The 23,832-nt window shown below is 45.2% G+C and overlaps 1 protein-coding gene across 1 annotated transcript in view; it reads left to right on the top strand.

The window, feature by feature from the left end:
- COPG1 (coat protein complex I subunit gamma 1) overlaps positions 1-23,832 on the top strand; it is a 30,288-nt gene that overhangs the window by 5,157 nt on the left and 1,299 nt on the right. The window contains exons 3-23 of the mRNA XM_077821155.1: positions 143-223; positions 1,522-1,593; positions 3,055-3,134; positions 4,139-4,214; positions 4,423-4,515; positions 5,514-5,600; positions 5,754-5,911; positions 6,599-6,732; positions 7,671-7,738; positions 8,651-8,839; positions 9,327-9,422; positions 11,025-11,268; positions 12,708-12,783; positions 13,230-13,333; positions 13,907-14,032; positions 14,514-14,582; positions 15,532-15,674; positions 17,571-17,742; positions 19,195-19,292; positions 21,253-21,391; positions 23,038-23,136. Of these exons, the coding sequence (XP_077677281.1) occupies positions 143-223; positions 1,522-1,593; positions 3,055-3,134; positions 4,139-4,214; positions 4,423-4,515; positions 5,514-5,600; positions 5,754-5,911; positions 6,599-6,732; positions 7,671-7,738; positions 8,651-8,839; positions 9,327-9,422; positions 11,025-11,268; positions 12,708-12,783; positions 13,230-13,333; positions 13,907-14,032; positions 14,514-14,582; positions 15,532-15,674; positions 17,571-17,742; positions 19,195-19,292; positions 21,253-21,391; positions 23,038-23,136 (2,404 nt within the window). The remainder of the gene's footprint in view (positions 1-142; positions 224-1,521; positions 1,594-3,054; positions 3,135-4,138; positions 4,215-4,422; positions 4,516-5,513; positions 5,601-5,753; positions 5,912-6,598; positions 6,733-7,670; positions 7,739-8,650; positions 8,840-9,326; positions 9,423-11,024; positions 11,269-12,707; positions 12,784-13,229; positions 13,334-13,906; positions 14,033-14,513; positions 14,583-15,531; positions 15,675-17,570; positions 17,743-19,194; positions 19,293-21,252; positions 21,392-23,037; positions 23,137-23,832) is intronic.

Here is a 23,832-nt window from a genome sequence, read left to right as displayed (position 1 = left end):
TGAGAAAGTCTGATTGGAAGTCATTGAAAGAATAATAAAATATCCAGTCTGTAACTTGCATCAGTGACTCAGTTCACACACTGTGTTAGATAAACCAGAGACTGTCTTCTGGGCTCTTATTCATGCTTTTGTTTGTTTCTAGGCCCGGGTGTTTAATGAGACGCCCATAAACCCTCGGAAATGTGCTCACATCCTCACCAAGATTCTGTACCTCATAAACCAGGTAATGGAGAGAACGTGAGCTAGGAGTTCTTTAGATTTTAAACATTTTTCTTTTATAAACTAGTCTTGCCTGCTAATTTTAACTAGTGCCTTATGAAATGTTACTTAAACAGCTGTTCCAGTAAGTTATCACTTTCTCAAGGCCCAAAGAGTTCTGGAGTGATCGAATGGGGATTGAAAAAACAAATGCACAGATTGGTAGCAACTGGAAGTTACTGTCTTATAGCTGTTTGATGACCAACTTGGTTCTAAATCCAATTCCTAGTGGTCAGGTATCCACATAGCAGTGGTTGGTATTTAGGCACCTAAAGAAGCAGGTAGGTGCCTAGTGGGATTTTGTAAATCACATTCAGTGTCTAATCTGCATCTTTAGGTACCTGACTACTTTAAAAAATCTGGACCTAACTGGCCCCTTATTAGCCATCTCAGCTGAGATGGAGTACTGAATGGGCTATGTAGTCTGAACTCCCCTCTCATCCTTCGGGACATTGGCTTGTTGCTGACTGTTGTTGTCATGCTTCTGTCACAGTGCTGAGTAAGGTTTTCTTCCACCTACACCAGCAATTAAACCACTTTCAGCGCCACATCAGGGGGCCACGCAGGCCAATTTCTAGCGTCGATGGGTAGGGCCCTACCAAATTCATGGTCCATTTTGGCTAATTTCAGGGTCATAGGATTTTTTAAATCATAAATTTCATGATTTCAGATATTTAAATCTGACATTTCACGCTGTTGTAACTGGGGGGGGTCCTAACCCAACTCTGAAGGCAGCAGCGCATAAGGGTGGCATGGTATGGTACTGCTGTCTGGCTACTGGTGGGGTGCCGCCTTCAGAGCTGAGCACCTGGCCAGCAGCCACCGTTCTCTGGCCACCCAGCTCTGAAGGCAGCGCAGTAGGAAGGGTGGCAACACTCCGACCCCCCACAATAACCGTGCAACGACCTCCCCCCCAATCCTTTTTTCGGCCTGGACCTCAGTTTGAGAAATGCTGGTCTCCCCCATGAAATCTGGTCTTTTGTATGCTTTTACCCTATACGATACAGATTTCATGGAGGAGACTAGATTTCGTGGTCCATGACGCATTTTTCACAGCCGTGAATTTGATAGGGCCCTATTGATGGGCATTGAAGGTGGTTCCTCCTTGCCTGTGTAGAGGCACACTGGAGGGGAACTCACCTTGTCATGACCCAAGCTGTACCTGTTCTGTGGATAAATAGTCTGTTGTCCTGGAACCTTTAACCTGTACAAAAACTGCTTTTTTGTAAATAAGAATTTCTGTCCCTATTTTGCCCATTCTAGGGGGAACACCTGGGTGTGATGGAAGCTACGGAATCCTTCTTTGCCATGACCAAGCTGTTCCAGTCCAATGATGTAAGTCCTATACTTACACATTTTGTGTGTACATTTGTCTAGCAGGATATGATGCTGGTGAGAGCCTCATCCCTGAGCTATCTCTTTTTGTGACATGCTGCTCTCCCCTGGGTAGAACCACTTGATCCATGCCCCCCACATGCACATGATTATTATGAAGTGCATCTGTTTCTAATTACCGACATCTTAGTAGTGCCTCATTTTTCCCTGTTGCTCGTTGGTGACTTAGTGCTTGTCTACATGAAGACTTTTTGCGCGGCAAGATGGGGTGTGAATCTAGAGCACCTTAGCTTGCCACGTACTGCCCTGTGGATCCTGCTGCTGCACATTAAAAGTTCCATAGTGTGCTTTGACTTCCGTAAAGTCTGTGTGTAGAGAATTGCTTCTTTGGGAGATTCCTACAGGGGGCGAGAACCTGAACAAAGGTTCTGAAGCTGAATATCAAGGTAGATAGCACTTCAGCTAATGCTAATACAACCTACAGACAAATATATTGAAGGGAAAAGGTGACTCAGTTTCCTGGCTGGGAACCTTCCCATTCAAAAATAAAAGGCAAATGAACTTTTTAATGGCTAGTGCTATCACATAAAGTATTCAGAGAGTCACCAAGTGCAGATGGCTTTCTTGACCATCCCTTCATTCCCAGCTCTTCCAAATGTGTGCTTTCTGCGTAACCAAACCATCTGAATAAGAGACTCTCATCAGGCTTCACCATCCATCTGGGCTCTTCCATTTTAACTGCCTTTATTATTTAACATTTATACTGTGGGAGTCCCTGAAAGTTATATCCAGTTTGGGCCCCCTTGTGCTAAGCACTGTACTAATATGTAATAGATGATGGTCTGCCTTGCTGTGTGCCCCATGATAAAGTGACCTTCCTTCCTGTTGAGGTAGCTCAGCCCATAGCAGTACCTGAAGGAGGCAAAGAACTAGCACCACACCAGTAGCTTACTAGAAAGGGTGCTGCAGTTCTGAACAGTCCTGCAGCAAACACGCTGTTGGTGACTCCCTACAGGGTATAATGAGCAGCAGAGTATCCAGTATTTCCAATCACATGTGTTCAAAAATCATGAGTCAGGCCTCAAAATCCTGAAATTGGCTTAAAAATCTGATGATTTTTTTAAAAAAAAGTCTGGTTCTTGTTATTGGCCTTCCTGTTTCTGAGCCTTGAGAGTTCCCTCAGGTCACACTTTCAAGCTTGTCTCTGTAACCACGAGCACCACAAAGCAAAAAATTTCCATTGATGTCAACGGGGGCAGGATTTCACCCTTCCTTTTATTTTTATTTTTTAAATGAAAGCTGAGATTCTCACAATCGCTTGGCTCCAGGAGCTGGGATTTAAAGGGAAATGACAAATATCATCAGATTTTCAATAAAATCATGAGAGTTGGCAACTCTCTCCACCCTGCCAGGGTTGGCGTGCTGCCAGCTAATGCTCGTGTTGCCTGTTTTACCTGCCAGCCGACTCTTCGCAGGATGTGTTACCTGACCATCAAAGAGATGTCCTCCATCTCTGAGGATGTCATCATTGTGACCAGTAGGTGAGTCCTCGCTGAGGTGCCCCTTTCCTTTCACCGCTATTTGCATGTTCCTTCCAACAAGTCTTCTCTAGCCATCTAGAGATAGCTATGATCCCTGAAGGGAGGTATGAAGCTGAGGAAATGCTCTTGTTTAAAGGGGGCCATTGAAATATAGGCACTGAAATCCTAACAATATATGTGAACTGACAGTGCAGCAAATGCCATATGCCAGGCCCTTGTGTATTTGGTTTGTCTTTCTGGGTTCCCATGCTGTGCCCACACCGTGGTATCTGACCACCTTCTTTTGTAAAGGGCTATTTTTTAACTCTTGCTTTTCTGTCTGAGCCCTTCGACGTTTCTCAGGGTCTTGAAGTGTTCTCTGGGGGATACGTTGCCAAATAGGTAGGTAGGGATTTGGCCATATGACTTCTATTGTTCTAACCTCATTGGGCGCTGCTTAACGTACCCCATGACTTGGGCCCAAGCCTTGTCTGACACATCATCTCTGGACCACTGATTTCCCAATGGGAAGTCCTGACCTAAAAGGAGGCTGCTGCAGTGGGAGACACTAATGACAGAGTTGATGGGAATTGCAAAGGTACATCCCCCATGCAGCATTTAGAAATCAGCCCGCACGTATAGGGACTGTCAGTCCCCTCCCCCACATGTAGTTTTGCACCAAACACAGCCTGTTGCATTGGGCAAGGGCAGGATGTTCAGGAAAGGAGTCCAGATGCTTCATTACTCTAGCCTTTAACTCTAAGTAGTTGCATTGGTGTTTTGGTCTCTTGAGGTGATCTGAATGGCATAAGGGCTCCTGTCATTCCTCTTGTGACCAAACTTTCCCTACCAGAGCAGGACTAGGCTGAAGGCAGCATTGTCGTATCCTCTTACCCTCCTGTTGTGGGTTTTGGCTGTGAAATCCAGTGCCCATGTGTTGGTATGTGCAACGCTGCATGTGTGCTTTTTATAGCACTAGTGGGTAAATTACGCAATACTAAAAAACTTCCTTCACGTTTATACAGTTTAACCAAAGATATGACTGGGAAGGACGACAATTACCGAGGCCCTGCTGTGAGAGCACTCTGCCAAATCACTGATGTAAGTGCCAGCTGCCACTCAGGCGATTGCGTGTTGCTGGGCCCTTATCTTCTTGGTCCTGAATGCCTGGCCCTCCTAACTCTGCCCTTGCATCCTATATCTGGCCTTGCTTTTCCTTTTTCTTCCCCTCTCTCTGTCCCCCTTGCAGTCTTGTCAGCTTTCCTTGTAACTCCTCAAAGGAGTTGGTTCTTATTTTCCCTCTCTGCAGAGTACCATGCTGCAGGCCATTGAGCGCTACATGAAGCAGGCGATTGTGGACAAGGTGCCCAGTGTGTCCAGCTCTGCCCTGGTGTCGTCATTGGTACGTATGCACCTACAAGGATTTGTGTGAGGGCCATTTAAACCAGGAAACAAATTTCTGTGTTGGGAGCTGAGCAGCACGTTCTCCAGTGTCTAGTATTTTCACATGTTAAAATATGAGCCATTTTTTCAGTATAGAAATTTTTTCTTTAAATATGAAGTATGGTTGATTAGGACACACTTGACAACACTGAGTCATAGCCCCTGTGGGCCTGCATTGGTCCATTTGGGAAACAGGCATAATAGGAGGAGGAAGCTTACAGGGCCTACTCATGGTGCACTAGCTTTTTGACCCATGTTCCTTTGTAATGCTCACATCTCCCATGGATAGCATTTACCCTGAATGTCAGTCTGCAGAATTTGGTCTCAGATTTAAAACTGGACTTGGATCAGAACCCGATGAGACATAGCATTTGTGCAGGAACAGCCTGGCAGCCAGGAAATCTCCCATTTGTGGTCACTCTGGCAGGAAGCTTACATGGTGCTTTGTGGAGGTGTCATGACATCAGACACAGCACCTCTCCTCCATTGTGGTGTGTATATTTCTTCCTCTCATTAATGAGAGCTGTGAGACTGGAGCCAGGGGAAAGCAGAAATCCCTGGTGATTTGTGTTTCTGTAAAGTAGATTTGAAATTGCTTAACTGAGACAATATTGGAATTAGGTGGCAAACTCTTCTGAGCAGGGACTGAGGCTTTATGTGCGGGGGTGAGGGGCGTGTTGGTCACCCAGCATAGTGGGGCTTCAATCCTGATTGGGGCCTCAGGGAATTACTGGAATATAAATACATCATTATCAAGATTCTCCCTTTGTCCTCCGTGTGCTAATGTCGATGAATAGTGCTCACAACACCCCTTCAAGGTAGGACTGTATCATTGTCTCTCCAGAACCCAAGCTGAGGAAGATGGGGGTTGTTGCTGTTTTTGTGATTTGCTGATTCATATTAGTTTATCCTGGACCTTGATGGACTCTTTTCTTGTGCGTTATTCTGTGCCCACAGCATCTGCTGAAGACCAGCTTCGACGTGGTAAAACGTTGGGTGAATGAAGCTCAGGAAGCAGCTTCCAGTGACAATATCATGGTGCAGGTAAGAAACCCTAGGGTACATGCAGCAGATCAGGGGTTTTGGTATTCTCCAAGCTCAGTTGTACAATCTCTGGGCCATAGATGAGTAAATGCATAAATAACATAGCATGTGGTTTGTGAATCCCTTTCTTTTCTCCTTTGCTAATATGCGCAGTATCATGCCCTCGGCTTACTCTACCACGTGCGTAAGAATGACCGTCTGGCAGTCAACAAGATGCTCAGCAAGTTCATGCGTCATGGCCTGAAGTCGCCCTTTGCCTACTGTATGATGATCCGAGTGGCCAGCAAATTGCTGGAGGAAGAGGCTGGAAGGTGAGGAAGTTGTGTTGCCATATTGGAAGACTTAAAAAATGGGATCTGAGGAATCTCCTCTTACAGGCTTGTCCTGTTATCTGGTTTTGTTTAAACCTTTAAGAAATAACATATAACATGATGCAACCCCTTTCCTTTTATTAATAGTTAAAACATAGTACAGAAAAGGGAGTGGGAGGTGATTCCCTGTCACTTTTATTTTGTAACTGGACAATCTGTGTCTAATCCAGGTGTTTGGTGATCTGACACTTTGCTTCCATGTTTATGCTATCCCCTTGTGTATGGTTCTCACACTTCATTGAAATCTTTCATTTGATTTTCCATATCATATTGTAATTAAGTGGCTAGTGTGTATGTATCATTGCCCTCTTCTGGATAGCACCAGAACTGCACTATTGATTGTCATGAGCCCTATATGTCTAACAGCTAATGGAAATTCCCCTTTAGTTCATCAGGGAGGGGTCTATGCTTTTGGAGTAGGAGGGTCTCAGTTCTATCCTTGCAATGCAAATTAGTGCAGCATAGTGACAACTACAGAGCCTTAGCTGAACACAGACTGATTACAGTCATATTTCTTTTTCATAAAATGCAACTTCTAGTAGCTCCGAGAGCCATTCCTTCTCTGCCAGCCCATTCTGTCCTCCCAGTGCTTAAGGCTCTTTTTAATTTCTTGACTTTGTCTCCTAGCCATGACAGCCCCTTGTTTGATTTCATTGAGAACTGCTTAAGAAACAAACACGAGATGGTGGTCTATGAAGCTGCTTCTGCCATTGTTAACTTGCCTAGCTGCAATGCCAAGGAGCTGGCACCTGCCGTGTCTGGTAATTCTAGTGCTATTTAAGGGTGTAACTGGGGGATTGTGGGCCTATGACAATTGCATTTGCTGGCTACCCTGCGATGTAAGGCCTTTATCAGTACTCAAGCTTGTTGAGATGTCATTATTGCCTGTATATATCTTTGCTGATGTTAGAAAGTGTTTGCCTGCTGCATTCAGTGTGGATTGTTCTAGGGTCTGTGTCTCTACAATGCAGGCTCATTGTAATTAGCAACAACAACAAAAATCCTTTTACCTTGTGACATGCCAGCAGCTCTGTGAGAGACCTGGATTCTGAAGCAACCTGGGAGCTCTAGCTTCCCAGCCCCATGGAGTTCAGATGCTCACTGAGATGATGCATTTGGGCTCTGGGGAAGGTGTGTGTAGGAGATCTGCATCTGCAATAACCGTGTTCTTTGTTGGCCAACAACACATGGAATAGAATGGGATTTAAATTGTAACAAGAAAAAATGGGTTTAAGTAGCAGTTGAAATAAAGGTTCAATGGGAAGATCGACTAGGGAATGGAGATAGAAATTTCCGAATCATGGCTTGATGAACACCTTTTAGTGATGTTAAGGAATGGAGGGAGACGGACTAGCTCAGTGATTTTCAATTTCAAATGGAAACATGATCCCCTTTGGAAATCTTAGACATAGTCAGTGGATCACATGTAGAAAACCACTGTTCTATGGTAACGACAACCTTTCGCAGACACCTTAGGTGTTGTCTGTGGGCCCCCAGGTGTCTGCGGCCCACACGTTGAAAACCACTGGACTAGCTAACCTTCCATGGGTCCCTATGTTTCTGAGAGAGTAAATCCAGGGAGCTTCCAATTATTTCCTGCTCACTGTTGTTCTAACAGTGAATCAGAATCTTTTTGTGCGGGGTGTGGGGCACTCCTGGTTCATCGATTTCTCAATGTCTACATTTGATGCTGTTTCAGTGTTACAGTTGTTCTGCAGCTCCCCGAAAGCAGCTCTTAGATATGCAGCTGTCCGCACCCTCAACAAGGTAAGATTCAGTGTTCTAGGAGTTTGAATATCTTTCACCTCCCCTGGATGGTGAGGTCCAGACCCCTCCCCCACCCCCCCCAGGTCCAGGGTCCAAAGAAGAAAAAGGGGGCCAGGCTATGTAAAGATTGGATTTCTATCATTCTTACTCTCCTCCCTTCCTGTCCCACACACAGTTCGCAAGTATTTTGAAATCAGGAAACCAGAGTTTCTATTTCGTTGCTTTCTGTGCAAAATAAAAACATCCAGGAACACATCAGACAAGAAAAACAAATCACACTGACTAGTGGTCTCTAGTGACAGTGAATCTCAGGTGTTGTGCAGTACTGCATTTCCCTCAACGCCTCCAAGTCTTTCCTTAGGATGAAGCAGCTCCTTGTTAAGCGACTGGGACCAAATCCTTACACTCCTCCTCACCCTGTCCTCATAGCAACTTTTGTTCTAGTGCAAGGGCTGGAGCAGCCTTTCATAGCCTTTACTTTGCTCCCTTCAATTCCAAAGGGAAGAGCTACAGAGTCTGTGTAGTGGCTGGTCTGAGCCTGGCTCCAAAGACTGTACAGAGCTGAGGTCCCTGGAGAACTGAAGTTCAGAGCCCCTGCAGGGACTTCTGGCTTCCTGTGTGGCAATGGATAGGGCCTGAGCCTTAATAAATGGAGAGCAGGAAAATGGACACACAGCATTTAAAGGCCATGCTACCAATGTCTGTCTTTCAGCAGGGTGGCATATTTCTTTGGGAGAACAGAGCTGATAACTTTGCCCTCAGGTGAGTTACTTATCTGGGATGGCTTCTTAGAACCTGTTATATTTGGTTTGGTAGACAGGTTGAGTGCTGTATAGGGTCTGTATAGCATTTGGTTCTGTCAGCTGGGCCCTTTCCATGTAGTCAGTTAATTCCATTGTTTCTCCTCACTAGGTTGCCATGAAGCACCCATCTGCTGTGACTGCCTGTAACCTGGACCTGGAGAACCTAGTGACCGATTCCAACCGCAGCATCGCTACGCTGGCTATCACCACGCTGCTGAAAACAGGCAGTGAGAGCAGCATTGACCGGCTCATGAAGCAGATCTCCTCCTTCATGTCAGAAATCTCAGATGAGTTCAAGGTATGGAAGGTGTCCCACAGTGAGAACTGTACTGGGCCTTTGTCTTTCTCTGTGTACGCTTGCCTTCTGAAATCTGGGTTAGGTTATACCACTCTTTCACTTCCAGAGACTGGACTGCAGATCTGCTGGAGACTTGAGTGCAAGGGGATGATGGTATTGACCTATCCCCAAAGTATCCCACAGTCTCTGTAACTTGCTGCCATTAGTAGGCTCTGTTCTGGAGACTACCCATAGTAATTAAATCCCTATTCCAATGGGCCCTATTACCAGCCTTCTCCAGGGACTAACTAGTGCATGGAGAGAGGAGTCCCCTCTCATCCCTGTGGCTGCTTCTCCAGTGCATGCTACCCATCTTGTAGATGAAGAGAGAGCTATGGTCTCCTGGGCTTCTCAGTCCAGCTTAAAATTCATGTGGAGGGGAGAAAAAAACAAATTGAAATAAGACAGAATTCTCCTTGTTAAATGCACTGTTTCTAAACCTGGTCAGGTTGTGGTGGTGCAGGCTATCAGTGCCTTGTGTCAGAAGTACCCACGTAAGCATGCAGTCCTCATGAATTTCCTCTTCACTATGCTCCGGGAAGAGGTAAGGCTACTGGCCAGCTACTTTGTGTTATTATTTATTTGTATTGCAGTAGCACCTAGAGGCCCCCTTCAGAATGAGGCCCTGTCGTATTCAGTGCCATATGGCAAGTGCTATGTAGCAGGTGAAAAGCTTGCAATCCCAGTGTAAGCATGGTTAGTAGAAATGGCCAGCTTGATATGTGACAATTGTCTGCAAAGTGACATCAAAAACTATTTATCAATGTTTCCATGATCTGATTTGAAGCATGAGTGGGATTCTGCTGCTGGGCTTTATTAACTTTCAGAGCAAATGCATGTAACAGGAGATCCACTGGCATTACATGTCTGCATAACATTGAACCAGCTTCTGTTGTTGCCCATTGTATTTTGACATTACATTCTAAGAAGCCTTGTCTTGTGTCAAAAATCCATTATCAGATGACCTAAAACTATTTTAGTTCTGCTCCCCCTGCTGTTGCAATGAGGGATCATACCTGAAGCCATTCTCTGTGTGCCTTCAGATACAGAATTTCATAAAGGCACTGTTAGAGATTTTCTGAAACCCTTTCTAAATAATCTCCTATAGCACTCAGGACTCCACATATGCCTGCTACCCAGCTGGCATTAACACTGTCAGTTATGATGATCATGTTCTGCCTATTAAATTTTCCCATTTTGGATCATACCAAGACCTCTTATCTTGTACTTTGAAAATAGAATATTCCATTTGTGCAGATTGTGCCTGGGTGGCTGGTATAATTTTGAAATATGGTTTCAGAGTTCAGACCACTCAATTTTATGGCTCTTTCATCCAATGTAGCTCCTAATATATTCAGAGCACCCACAATTATGCATGTAAATTATAAGAGGACATCACTCTGTTTAATCCCCCGTTGTTCAGAATGAACATGAGTAAGTAACATCTAAAGGTAATCTTATGTGTATTTAGTAGCTAGTTGCAGGGTATGCCGGGGAGATACTGATCTTTCATCTTCCCCCCCCCCCAATGTATTGTATTTGATTGGCCCTGCAGTGGTTGATTTGATACCTAATGTATTGCCTTTGTGATTCATACTTGGTTGTCTGGTGTGGGAAGAGGGATTATTTTTCCCCCCATATGGTTGTTTTATGTAATGATTCTAGCAGCAGAGTGGCTCAAAATGGGGCTTTTCTTAAAAGGGATGTAAACCCTTCAGCTGCAGCCCCTTCTTTAAGGCTTGCTTTTTTAATTGGAGTGTTTGTAATTGTTTTCTAATTGGAGTGAGCTGCACAGAGACCTTGAATATTAGCAGCTCCTAAGTAAGCACAGAAGTAACTCCAAAGTCCCATTGAAAAACTAAGGGCTGTGATGTGCTTCCAATTCTCATCATGTTTATAAGAGCTGGACCCAGTATGGTTCTGGCAGTGCAATTTTTTTGAGGTGCAGTACACACGTGGAAGTAGCTGGAAGTGGCCCAGTGCACTGAGCAGACCTAACAGAGTGGGGCAGTGTTGCTACCCAGTTCCTTTCAAACACAGCAGTCACGGATGTCTCTGTCTAACTAAATCCCTCCCTGGCTGGTTAACATTCCCAGTTAGAACTTCTGGCCTCCTTTGAATTTTCTCACTGGCCTTTGCTGCATAGGGCGGTTTTGAGTACAAGCGAGCCATTGTGGACTGCATCATCAGCATCATTGAGGAAAACTCTGAGAGCAAAGAGACTGGCCTGTCTCACCTGTGCGAGTTCATTGAGGACTGCGAGTTCACTGTCCTGGCCACCCGTATCCTCCACCTGCTGGGGCAGGAAGGACCCAAGACCAATAACCCTTCAAAATACATTCGCTTCATCTACAACAGGGTCGTCTTGGAGCATGAGGAGGTCCGTGCAGGTAAGGTGCAGGCGTAGAAAGATACATGTCCTTCAAGGTTGAGTAAATTTCTGTGACTGAACTTCAAGTAAAGGGGTCTCAGTGGGCTAATCCACTTGCTTTTTACCTTCTGTGGAATGAGTTCAAATACAGTTTGGCACTTGGCTTAGTCCCTAACAACCCTTTGTCCATAGTAAGAAAACTCCAACATCCCTTAGCAGGAGTGCTGGTCTCCATGTAGAAGAATACACAGTGGGCAGGTTTTGGTTGAGATGGGTGGAGGAAGATTTGCCAGCACTTTGCTGAACTATGCCTGGCTCTGTGTTCTACATAAGAATGGCCACAGTGGGTCAGAGCAATGGTCTATCTAGCCCAGTATCCTGTGTTACAACAGTGGCTGGTGCCAGATGCTTCAGCGGGAGTGAATAGAACAGGGCAGTTTATCGAGTGATCCATCCCAGTCCCAGCTTCTAGTAGTTAGGGGCTTAGGGACACCCAAAGCATGGGGTTGCATCCCTGAACATCTTGGTTAGTAACCATTGATAGACCTATCCTCCATGAACTTATCTAATTCTTTTTTTAACCCTGTTATACTTTTGGCTTATACAGCATTCCCTGGCAACAGGTTGTTTGTGCACTGTGTGAAAAACTACTTCCTTATGTTTGTTAAAACTGCTGCCTATTACTTTCATTGGGTGACCACCAGTTCTTGTTACATGAAGGGGTAAATAACACTTCCCCATTCTCTCCACATCATTCATGATTTTATAGACCTCTATCATGTCCCTCCTCAGTCAACTCTTTTGCAAGCTGAACAGTCTTAGTCTTTTTAATCTCTCCTCACAGAGTCATTTTTGTTGCCCTTCTCTATACTTTTTCTAATTCTAATGCATCTTTTTTGAGATGGATAGACCAGAACTGCATGCAGTATTCAAGGTGTGGGTATAGCATGGATTTATATAGTGGCATTATGGTATTTTCTCTCTTATGAGCCATTAGGAAAGGGATAGATAATAACATTAGCTTTTTTTATTGCTGCTGCACACTAAGCAGATGTTTTCAGAGAACTATCCATGATGACTCCGAGATCTTTCCTGAGTGATAACAGCTAATTTAGATCCCATAATTTTGTATGTATAGTTGGTATTATGATTTCCAATGTGCATTACTTTGCATTTATCACCATTGCATTTCATCTGCCATTTTGTTGCCCTCACCCAGTTTTGTGAGATCCCTTTGTAACTCTTCACAGTCTGCTTTGGACTTAACTATCTTGAGTAATTTGTATCGTCTGATTGTTTTGGAAGGCTTCCTGCTTCTGATTAACTTAAAAAAAAAATTTGCTGTTCGTTTTGTCTTTTGTCTGTAAAACTGTTGCATTAAAGTGAGATCACAAAACAGAGGGAACTTCCAGTTGCTAACTTTGCCAGCTGATCCTGTTTTCCTTGCTGTTGCTACAGGTGCAGTAAGTGCGCTGGCTAAATTTGGAGCCCAGAACGAGGATGTGTTACCCAGCATCTTAGTGTTATTGAAAAGGTGAGCTACATAGTCTGCGCTCTGTCCTAGCAGACATTTCAGAGATTCTGCCAAAGAATTTAAATGTTTGGACAAACCTGGGATTTTCTTGACATATTGGAGCTCCTGACCCACTTGAGAGAACGTAATCAGACTTGTGGACTGGCACAGTATTTTGGGTGCAGAGTCCTAGAGCCACTATCGGGTATATAGAACACTGCCTCCCATGGCAGGTTCTAATATTGCTGTTGCATTCAGTGCCACAAAATTAATCTGAGAAGCCCAGAATGGCTGTCAGAGGGAGGTGAACTATTTATTTATTTATTGCCGTATTAGTATGATCACCAGTGCCACAACTAACTCTATTCTACAGTGCATATTTTCAGTTTCTTTAGGCCACCACCAAGGTAGATCAGTCCTCTGCATACATTCACAGTGCTCACAGCTGGGTTTTGGCTTGCCTTCAGGTGCGTGATGGATGATGATAATGAAGTGAGAGACAGAGCCACGTTCTACCTAAATGTCCTGGAGCAGAAGCAGAAAGCTCTCAATGCTGGCTACATCCTGAATGGTAATGTGGAGGCTTTTCAGAATAAAGCTGCATGTTTTTTACCCAAGGTCCCTAGGGAACAGACTGGTTCCAGGGAGCTTGAACATCCTTCAGACTGTCATAAATCTGTCAATTGTCCAGTAATTGCATGAATGGTAAGGGCAGGTAAAGACATTTGGTAGGTTACCTCTTGATGTGAAGGACACATGCATTTCAGCTATCCTTTCCAAATCTGCTCGTATGAATGCCGTAGGGTGGCTGACTTCTCAGGCTGTAGTGCAGTGATGGCTGTGCATCAGAGACCCAGATTCAGGCCCTGAGGAATGTGGTTACAATAGAATTGCCAAAAGTGTTCCAGATGTTTGTAGCGTACAGGTTTGCTCTGGGGATGATAATCATTTGCATAAATGTCCTCATAGTATTTTCAGAAATACTGGATTCAGTGTGTCCAGTGCATGAACACTGGATACGTATGCTTTCTACAGCACTAGCCAATTAAGAAGAGCAGAGATAGAGATTTTAGTTGGACTCTGACTCAATGGCTCACAGAGTTGGTGTTTGCTTTAACTTCAGTGATCTCCCTTCTTTCCTCAGGCTTGACAGTATCTATTCCTGGCCTGGAGAGGGCACTGCAGCAGTATACCCTGGAACCCTCTGAGAAACCCTTTGACCTGAAATCTGTTCCTTTGGCAACTGCTCTCATCACAGAACAAAGAACAGGTACCCACGGAATAACAGGGGGCGGTCCTCTCCAGTATTAAAGCTGATTGCTTCCAACATCCCCTCAGGAGATGGACTGTATGGGACCTCATGGGCGTCTTTCTCTCCAGCTTGTGTGATGCTATGAACTGTTAAGATCCATCTTGTTTGAATTTTGGGGTGTTTATTTTCTGTAAAGTCCATGCTGTAAATTCAGTTGCTCCCAGATTAGGATTCTGTTGTAATCCTCCTGCTAATAATAGTAATTGCTCATAATCCTCACTGAAGCTACTGTTGTTCCAAAGCTATTTTGGAAGTGAAGGTTAGGACTTTGAGTACAATAGGATGCATTACTTGGGGGTGAGAGTAATGGAGTCTGTAGCAAGACAAAAAATGGGCTTCCTTCATATTCTATAGGAGTCCCAATCAAGATGTTTTCTGCATGTGAGCTTGTGATCTTCTCAATTCATTTCTCTATCCTGTTTTGCTTCTGTCCCTGCAGAAAGTATTCCTATCACTGTGGTCAAACAGCCAGAGAAAGTGGCAGCAACAAGGCAAGAAATATTCCAAGGTAAGCAGAATGTGGGACATCTCTCATTAACCTTGTGTAGGGGGAAGAGATGCGGACGTAGCGGTCATGTGATTTGTTGAGCCTGCCTAAATCCTGTAGTCTTTCACCATCTGAGTTGACCCTCATGAAAGGGAAATAGACCGTTGTGCTTCAAGCAACTTCTAATGAGTGGTGTTATGGTTAGGGGATCTTCTCCTGAGGGCAGGTTATCTCACAAGTGCCCACAGCAGTTTTTCTTGCATATCTGCTGACGTTTCTGATACTAGCCACTGATAGAATACGGGACTAGATGCGCCACTACACTTAACCAATATGGCAATTCCTATGCCCCTCATCTGGAGGGGATTCCAAACTTGAAGGGCCAAGAATACTTCTGATTTTGCAGGTTATAAATGCAGCAGGAATGGTGAATGTGTGCACTCAAAAACCGATCAATACCAGGCCTTGGAGATTGGCTGATCTAAGCCCCTAATTCCTGTATGTGTGTGGTGTTTTGCTTTCTTTCATGTTCCCCCTGCTCATGCACACCTTGGGACCAGGTTTGGGGCCCTTCACTGCTCCTGTCAGAGTGGTCACATTCACCCTGAATCTATCCCTTTGCACAGTATTGGATCAGTGATTTTATTACAGAGATGAGCAGGAGTTAATTGAGCTTTGAAATCTCTCTAAGTTCTGGGCACTTTCACTCATATGATATTTGGGATCCAGCTCTACCTTCAGGGCATGCTCGTGTCTGGCTTCTACTTAAGTGAATGGGTGGCATGTCCAAAGAAATAATTTGGTGCTAGATTTTAATGCCCTAATTAATATATTTAGTTGCTGGTAGCTCTTTACTAAAACACTTTCAGGTGACTTAACAGGTGCTTCTTAGAGCCTCTGAATGAGACCTGCTATCTGACACCTGGGAGTTCGGAAAAAGAAGTGTTTCTTTCTGTTAACTCTGTTTTAGAGCAACTGGCAGCTATCCCAGAGTTCAAAGGGCTGGGCCCGCTCTTCAAGTCCTCTCCAGAGCCTGTGGCTCTTACAGAATCTGAGACTGAGTACGTGATCCGTTGCACCAAGCACACATTTGTCAACCACATGGTGTTCCAGGTGTGTAGGATGCTGCTACAGGGTTGTGAAAATAATCTCCTAATTGTTAATTACCCACTGGGCTGTTTCTTCCCAGTGGTGTGTCTTGTTTAGTTCATAATATGTAGCAGAGGTAAATGGTATTGAGACCGCTTCTTCCATACTCTGGGCCCAAGTAATCTGAATTTAACCTAAGCATGTATGCATATTGTATATCTAAACCAGGGGTGGGCAAACTTTTTGGCCCAAGGGCCACATTGGGGTACAAAACTGTATGGAGGGCAGGGTAGGGAAGGCTGTGCCTCCCCAAACAGCCTGGCCCCTGCCCCCTATCCAGCCCCCTGCCTCCCTCCCCGCTCTTTGTCCCCTGACCGCCCCCTTCCGGGACCACCGCCTGGGACCCCCTTCATGTAACCTCCCCCCATTCCCTGTCCTCTTCCCCATCCAACCGCTCCCTGTCCCCTGACTGCTCCCTGGGATCCCCTGCCCCTTACCCACCCCTTTACCATGCTGCTCAGAGCAGCATGTCTGGCAACTGCGCCGCCCAGCTGGAGCTAGAAATGCTGCCGCTCTGCGCTGCAGGAGCACACAGCCCCGCTGCCCACGCGGCGGCGTGGCTGCAGGGGAGGGGTGAGGGGTAAACCTCCCCGGCAGGGAGTTCAGTAGTTGGGCAGGACGGTCCCGCGGGTCAGATGTGGCCCGCGGGCCATAGTTTGCCCACCTCTGATCTAAAGCGTGTACACAGTCACTAGGTGGTGCTGTTCTCATTCATAGTGTGTATGTGGACTGTGGAGGGCTACTTTGTTTATGGGGTGGGAGGGAAATGTTCCTCAACCAGAGGCCTCAGAGTCAGGGTCAAGAAAGGGTGGAGCTTCCTTAATTTGACAGTGTGAAAAGGTTACAACAGAAAGATAGGTCAAGAGGAGAGAGGACTTATACTCATTTAAGCCATGAATAATATATATACTCCCTCTGTATTGCTTGGCTATGCCCTAGGCACGTTCCTGCTATGTCTGAGGCATTCTTTATAATGCATGTGCAACTTTTCACCTGGGCATCTGAGACTCCAAGTGGCCAAGGGCATGTGGAGTTTTGCAGCTAGTTAGTTTATGAAGAGTGTGCATATTTTATGCTTACCTAACTCCTTTTACAGAGGCTCTCGAAATTCTTTACAGAGACACATGCATTATCTACATCCATTTTACACTCACGTAAACACACAGAGAGGTGAAGTGACTTGCCTGAGGTCACATAATGAGTCAGTGGCAGAGCCTAAATAGAAGCCAGGTGTCCTGATTTCCCCCTCCTCTGCTCTAGCCATTAGAAGGGCCACCTCCAGCTCAGCTCTGAAATACTGCACTTGTAATAAATTTTGAGGAAGGAAAATGTAGGCTATATATATGTCAATCTAACCTTCCTTATAGTGAAGATCTTAGAATACTTTCCCTGGGGAAGTGATGGAAAGCTGTCTTTCTGGAGACATTTAAAACTGCCCTGCACAAAGCACTAAGATACAATACTGTACTGAAAGAGACGAACTACCCTCTATTCCTCTCAGGCAGAAGGCTAAGATCGAGCCACTAGGCCAGTGTGTTTTTATTTTAAATTTCTTTTCCTATTAAATGTTTACAGAGGTTTCTGCATCCATTGGGGTTTTTAACTTCTCAGCTGAAAAAGTAGAAATGCCAGCTTCTCTACGTGGTACATGTCTAAATAAACCTTCACAGGAAGGTCTTTTGACTTCACAAGTCAACATCCAGTAGAACAGAGTTTGTATTTAGGTTTGTATTTAGATATTGCAAAAGGCGGTCAGTGTTAAAATTCATACTGAGCAAGTCCTCTGCCTGAATCACTATCTCCTATTATGTCCATCATTAATGGCTTCAAGCTGTTGCTTCCCTTTCTTTCCCTGTGTAGTTTGATTGTACAAATACACTGAATGATCAGATCCTGGAGAACGTCACGGTACAGATGGAGCCGACAGAGGGGTATGAGGTCATTGGCTACATACCTGCCAAAAGCCTATTGTATAACCAGCCTGGTATCTGCTACACGCTGGTGGCGCTGCCTGAAGAGGACCCCACAGCAGGTAAGCAGCTTGTCCTCGTAGATTGCCATTCCCCTTAAATAACCCATACTGTGTTCCCCACACCCTCTGCCCCATGTACAAGCCATTTACTATAGCTGGTAAGTGAGCACACCATCCAACAGCACTGAGTACTGTTTCTTTTCACCACTCTGTGCGATACAGCCTTTCAAGGCTCCCCTCCTGGAAGAATTCTTCCCACTTCTTCTCCTAGGTTAACTTGCTTCAGAGCATTTCAGAGTGAGGCTGTGCACAGCTCTTTGTCTCCCTTCTTCTCAGACACTAGGAAGACTGCTTGGCGTGAACGTAACAATTAATGTGATGCTGGCTACTGACGAGGTCTGTGGGAGCTACATTTGGAGGGTCCCACACTAACAGAGCCTAAATTCCTTCCTTGCCTAATCTAATTTCTTAAAAGTAGTTGTCTTTCCCCTGCAGCATAGGCCTGGGACACCCGTTGCACTGGAAATGCCCTTACCACTACCCTTAATGGATATTATGACTCAAAGATGAGATTGCTCAGGCAACTTCTAAAGAAAGGAAGGATGGTCTGGTGGTGAGGGCACTAGCCTGGGACTCAGAAGACTGGGATTTAGTTCCCTGCTCTGCCACAGATATCACTTAGTGTCTCTGTGCTTTAGTTCTCCATGTGTGAAACTGGGATAATAATACTGCTCTATCTCCCTGGGATGTTATAAGATGTTTGTAGTGCACTCAGACACTATGGGAACGGGGGCCACATAAGTACCTACAGTAGGTAGATAGAAGTTGGAATGCCTTCTAGAATGGGTACGGCTGAGTCTCCAGCTCACTTATGCCCTCACCGATCAGAAAGTGAAATGGCCTCTCTCCATGCTTCAGTCTCATTTAGTTTTCTTTGTAGTAACACAACTGATGACTGCTATACCTCTTTTTTTGTTCACTGGGTAGTTTGTTTCGTCTGGGATGGTTCATCACTACCTGTCTTAATTTGTAAAGAAGTATTAATCAGCTGTTGTGTTGCAATGCAGAGGTGACAGCATTTCAGTGGTAGGTGAAGTGACTCCTAGATAATATCTTGAGTATCTCACAGGGGCAGTGAGGCTTATTTAATGAGCATTCCTAAAGTTATTTGAGATCATCCCATGAAGAATAATAAAACTTAATCTAAGGATCTCAGTGTTTTACAAACAATTCTCACAGCCCACTGTATCTATAATCATTTACTAAATCTAAATAGATAGATTGTATACATTTCACATTTGGGAAACTGAAGCACAAAGAGGGGAAGTTCTTCACAGCAACTCAGGTTCACACAGCAACCAAGTTCACACAGCAACTCAGTGGCAGAACTGAGGATAGAACCCAGAACTCTTCCGGTCCCCTATTTTGAACACTGCACCACGCTCCTGCCCATGAAGAGAAATGCATGTCAGATGGTAACGTGAGCCTTTCCTTTGCCACCTCGCTCCCCAGTGGCCTGTACATTCAGCTGCATGATGAAATTCACCGTCAAGGATTGTGACCTAAACACTGGCGAAGCCGACGATGAAGGCTATGAGGATGAGTACGTGGTAAGGATCTGACACCTGGAGCTTCAGTAGGTCCAGGGGCTTTTGTTTCCCTTGAATTTTCTGTGCACCAATAGCCTGTTCCTCTGAAATGTAATCTGGCCACAGAAGCTTTGGGCACTTCCTGTAAAGAGGGGTGTGGGGTTCCTCCCATGGAGAGATGGAAGTTCCTTGTCATGAGTTTCCCCAGTCTCTGCAGCTGCTCTTCTGATTGTTGGGACCAAGACACAAATTTAATGTAGCTCTGAGTTTCATAAGCTGTAAAATCTTAGCATGGACAGGTGGTTTACTCTACCTAACCTGGAGTACCTTCCTATGAGTACTCTTCATGCACATACATGGATACACTGGACATCTGTCTTTATAGAGGCTGTGGTGTCTCCCTCAGGTTGGGTTGCCCTAGGTTAGCATGCTGTGTCACGCGTCAGGAATGAAGGGTGTTGTCAAAGCTGTGTGGAATAGCTGGCATGGTTCCTACTCATGCCTTGGGCAGCCTGGGCAGCCCTCCTGTGAACTAGAACTCTCTGTTGGAGGGTAAATAAAGCTCCTTCTGTTCTTGAACAAGTGCTTTTGACTTTAAAAATAACCTGTCAATGCTCAGAACAGGACAGTGGGCTCCACCAACACGGTAGCTGCTTTAATGAATGGAGGCTGTTCGGCCAGCTCTTGCACTGAATGCGTTGCACTTCATAGGCCAGAGTCTGACTCTGGTACCAGGAAAATTCCATTGCTGGCTCTTGAGCCTGGAAGGGAACCTTGGCTCCTTCCTTTTGGCAGTGAGACAAGGGCTGTATTAGGGTTCTGTGTAAGGGCTTCTGTCTGAGCCTACTGCTATATCCAGACAGCTTTTGAGCACAAAACCAATCTTTGTGCCGAGGTCTCTGTTGCTCATTGGGAGCTAAAAGTTATCTTGAGCTTAGCCAACAGATTTGGTCGCTTCACACAGGGTGACTTTGTTTGCCTTTTGGAGTAGAAGATGTGATGTGTCTGAACCTTAACCTGTTCTGTTGGCTCCTGTATTTCCCTGCCCCTTCCTCACCAGACACTGTTGAGTATCTGATTGTAGCAACTACTGGGCAGTAAGTCAGCATGAGCTGTAGTAAGAGCTGGTGGAGCTTTGTCCAAGCAGAGGGAACAGAGAGGATTTTCCAAAGGACGCTAGACCCTACTCTGTGCCAGGTTATACGAGACACTCATCCCTCTCTGCTACGGCACTTGAGCAATTTTAAATAGCAACCAGAGTCCATCCATTAATTAAACTAGAATTATGAGGGGATCTTGATCATACCCCTGCAGAGGAGTGTTTCCAGGTGTATATGCACTGGAGAGATGGGCTTATCTGATGAGGCAAGTTCCACCTCCCATAAATGTGGCCACACCAACGGCTCAGCTCGCCTAACGTTCAGTGGTGGATTGTATCAGCTATGATACTTCCTGAGAAGGTCTCAGATGCAGGCATGTACCCTTCTCCATTATGGACTCTGAGGTCAGTTCTTCTTGGACATGAGGTTCTCACTGTGCGTTACTGATCTCAGAAATGATGAGCTGGGATGCAAAATATAGAGAAGTTTCTCAGTATTCCAGAAATGTAAACCTTGCATTAGTCCAAGCACCTGCCTCTATTTGGTTAAATTTTATTTGTGTGTGGTCCCTTCTTTTGGATCTTTCTCAAACATTTTGATCTTTGGCAGGTTGAGAGCTGTGCTCGGAATGGGAAGTCCCATCATAAAACCCTGGGCATGGAAGAGCTGAAAGCTCTTCCAACTCCAATACCCAATCAAAACAGATTGTACCAAAATATCATTGCTCAAATAAATCAGAAGGGAGACAGGAAGCTAATTTCTGAGAAAATCCGTGATCAAAAGTAAATGTCACAGTCTTTACTCGATTGCAGTGAGCCAAGTCTATAGCTTTCCCCCAACAAGAACTATCTTATTTCTGTCAAACTTTCTTTCTCTATCAGCTTGAAGACATTGAGGTAACGGTAGCTGATCACATCCAGAGGGTTCTGAAGCCAAACTTTGGAGCAGCCTGGGACGAGGTGGGTGATGACTTTGAAAAGGAAGAGACCTTCACTTTATCCACCATTAAAACATTGGAAGGTAAGGAAGTCTCTGAGCCCCACAGAACTCCTAGCATTTACCTGCTTGGAAGAGGCAGTCTGAACTCTGGCCTTTTAGAGTATGTCTGCACTGCAGCAGGGAGATGTGATTCCCAGCACAGGTAGACAGACTCCGCACTAGCTCAGCTCAAGTTAGCATGCTAAAACTAGCAGCGTGGATGTTGCAGCACTGGTGGTGGCTTGGGCTAGCTGCCCAAGTCCAGGCCCCCCTACCCCCCTGGGTCTGAGCTTGAGAGGCTAGCCTAAGCCATGGCCACTGCTGCAACATCCATACTGCTATTTTTTGCGCACTAGCTTGAGCTGAGCTAGCCAAAGTCAGGCTGCCTATGCAGAAATCACACCTCCCAGCTGCAATATAGATATACCCTTAGAGCTGTGGCTCCCTTTGGTCTGCTGGAGGCTCCTTTGGGCGTCTAGTTCTACACCCTGAAATTGGAGTCGTAGTTCAGGTCTAAGGTCCAATACAGACCTCTTTCTGAGTAAGATTGTGATGGGCCAAATTCATCTCTGGTGTAGGTTCATAGAATTGGATGTGTCTTGTTGTGCACAGTATTGGCCTTTCATGACAAAAAGCTGCTTTTAATTTCAAAAGAAACCATGTTAGTTTGGTCATTGTTGTGATGGAAACACATCCTACATTCTGAGTATCCTGAGCCTTTGGGGACTGGGAATGGCGTATGAGGAAGGAAGGGAGCACCTCACACTGGTCTTGAGCAACACCCTTTTCAAGAAGCTGGAACATGGTTCAGCCTTAACTCTAGCCATCCTTGCACAGGAGGAGTTAGGCTGCACCTTAGGGCCCAGAAGTAGGAAGGAGGAGTAAACCATAGATATAATATGAAGCTGAGGAGGAGGGATCCTGAAATGACCTCTCTTGTTCTCATCCTCACACTCAGTTTATTAATTTTAAAGACTCTATCTGGGCCTCTTCCAAAGCCCATTGAAGTCTGTTGGGGTGACAGCTTCTGGGGGTACTTTTATATTGGGCCTTCATCATGCAGTTTTGTGTTGCTCCCTTTAATCGGCAGTGCCTGATGGGGATTAATCCTTAATTTGCTGTCCATTGTCTCTTTGGCTATTTCTGTGCTGTCTTCCATGTCACCTCATGCACGGAATACCCTCCCTGAACTGGTACTCAAAGCTACAACGCTCTCTTATTTTAAATCCCTCCTGAAGACCCATGTCTCCTGCAAGGCCTGAAAGAAGCTCATTGTCTCCTCCTTCATTTTATCCACTTTTATCTCCTCAAATAATTTCTACCACTGCTGTGCACTATCCTTGCTGAGTTACTGTGCAGTCATCTTGATGCTGTCCATATCCTCCTTCCTGCTCACCTTTGTTACCCATGCACCCTTGCTGTGTCATGTACAAAATTATTATTTATGATTTGTATTGCATTAGTATCCAAAGATCTCTCTCAAGATCAGGGCCCCGCTGAGCTGGGCCCTGTACTAACACATATGGAGGCTCTCTCTGCTGTGAAGAGCTACTTTCTAAGCCCCTTCGGGCAGAGACCACATCTCTTCTCTGTATTGGGAGTAGGGCCTTGCTATACCTTTGGACACTGTTAAAATAATGATGTTAAATAAACCCATGAAACTGATGCTCTGTTGTTTCTTTTAACAGAGGCAGTCAGTAATATTGTGAAGTTCCTGGGGATGCAGCCGTGTGAGCGATCGGATAAAGTGCCAGACAACAAGAACTCTCACACATTGTACCTGGCAGGTAAGCTGTTGGGATTCTCCTTTGGGATCTCTGCCCCACCTTATGTGGCACTCTTGGCGACCCCGGGGATACACAGGGATTTGTCTGTTTTGAGACTGAATAGTAGTGTTCAGGATGTTAGCCCAGCTAGTACACAGCCTATCGCCCAGTTGCTACAGCCTCATATAACACTCATTGACCTGTTCTGTTGTGCTCCTCATCCCTTCAAATTCAGGCAGCTGATAATGTTGGGATCAGAAGAATTACTTGGGGATAGGGATTGGGGACAAGCCCAATCCCTTGGGATGGTTTGAATTGAGTTCAGAACTGCCCTGCATGATCTTCAGGAAGCTGTTACCCCCACCTTTGTGGGAGTCCCTGGATTTCCAGAATGAGGTGAACTGAGGTATCCTATGGGAGATGCAAGGAGGACTTGAGCAACAAATTGAATGTAATTCTAGATGTTAAACTAAAATGCATACTGGGTGAGAAACTGATGGTGCTATCAGAAATGTCTTGATCTTCTCCCCATTTGAGTCTAAAATATAAATGTAATTTGTGTTTCCGTCGGGTTTTGAAAGATTTATACTAGTGACTAACTCATCCGGGTACTATAATGTGCTACTGTGGGGTTTTTAACTATCCAGCTGCATTGGGGATTTTTTGGACTATGTTCTGCTGATGCTCTTTGGAGAGTGGACCTTGCTCCAGCCACAT

Source organism: Eretmochelys imbricata, chromosome 7, assembly GCF_965152235.1.
Source record: "Eretmochelys imbricata isolate rEreImb1 chromosome 7, rEreImb1.hap1, whole genome shotgun sequence".
NCBI classification, from domain to species: domain Eukaryota; kingdom Metazoa; phylum Chordata; order Testudines; family Cheloniidae; genus Eretmochelys; species Eretmochelys imbricata.
Note: the sequence above shows the minus strand (reverse complement) of the source record. Positions and strands in the feature narration are given on the sequence as shown.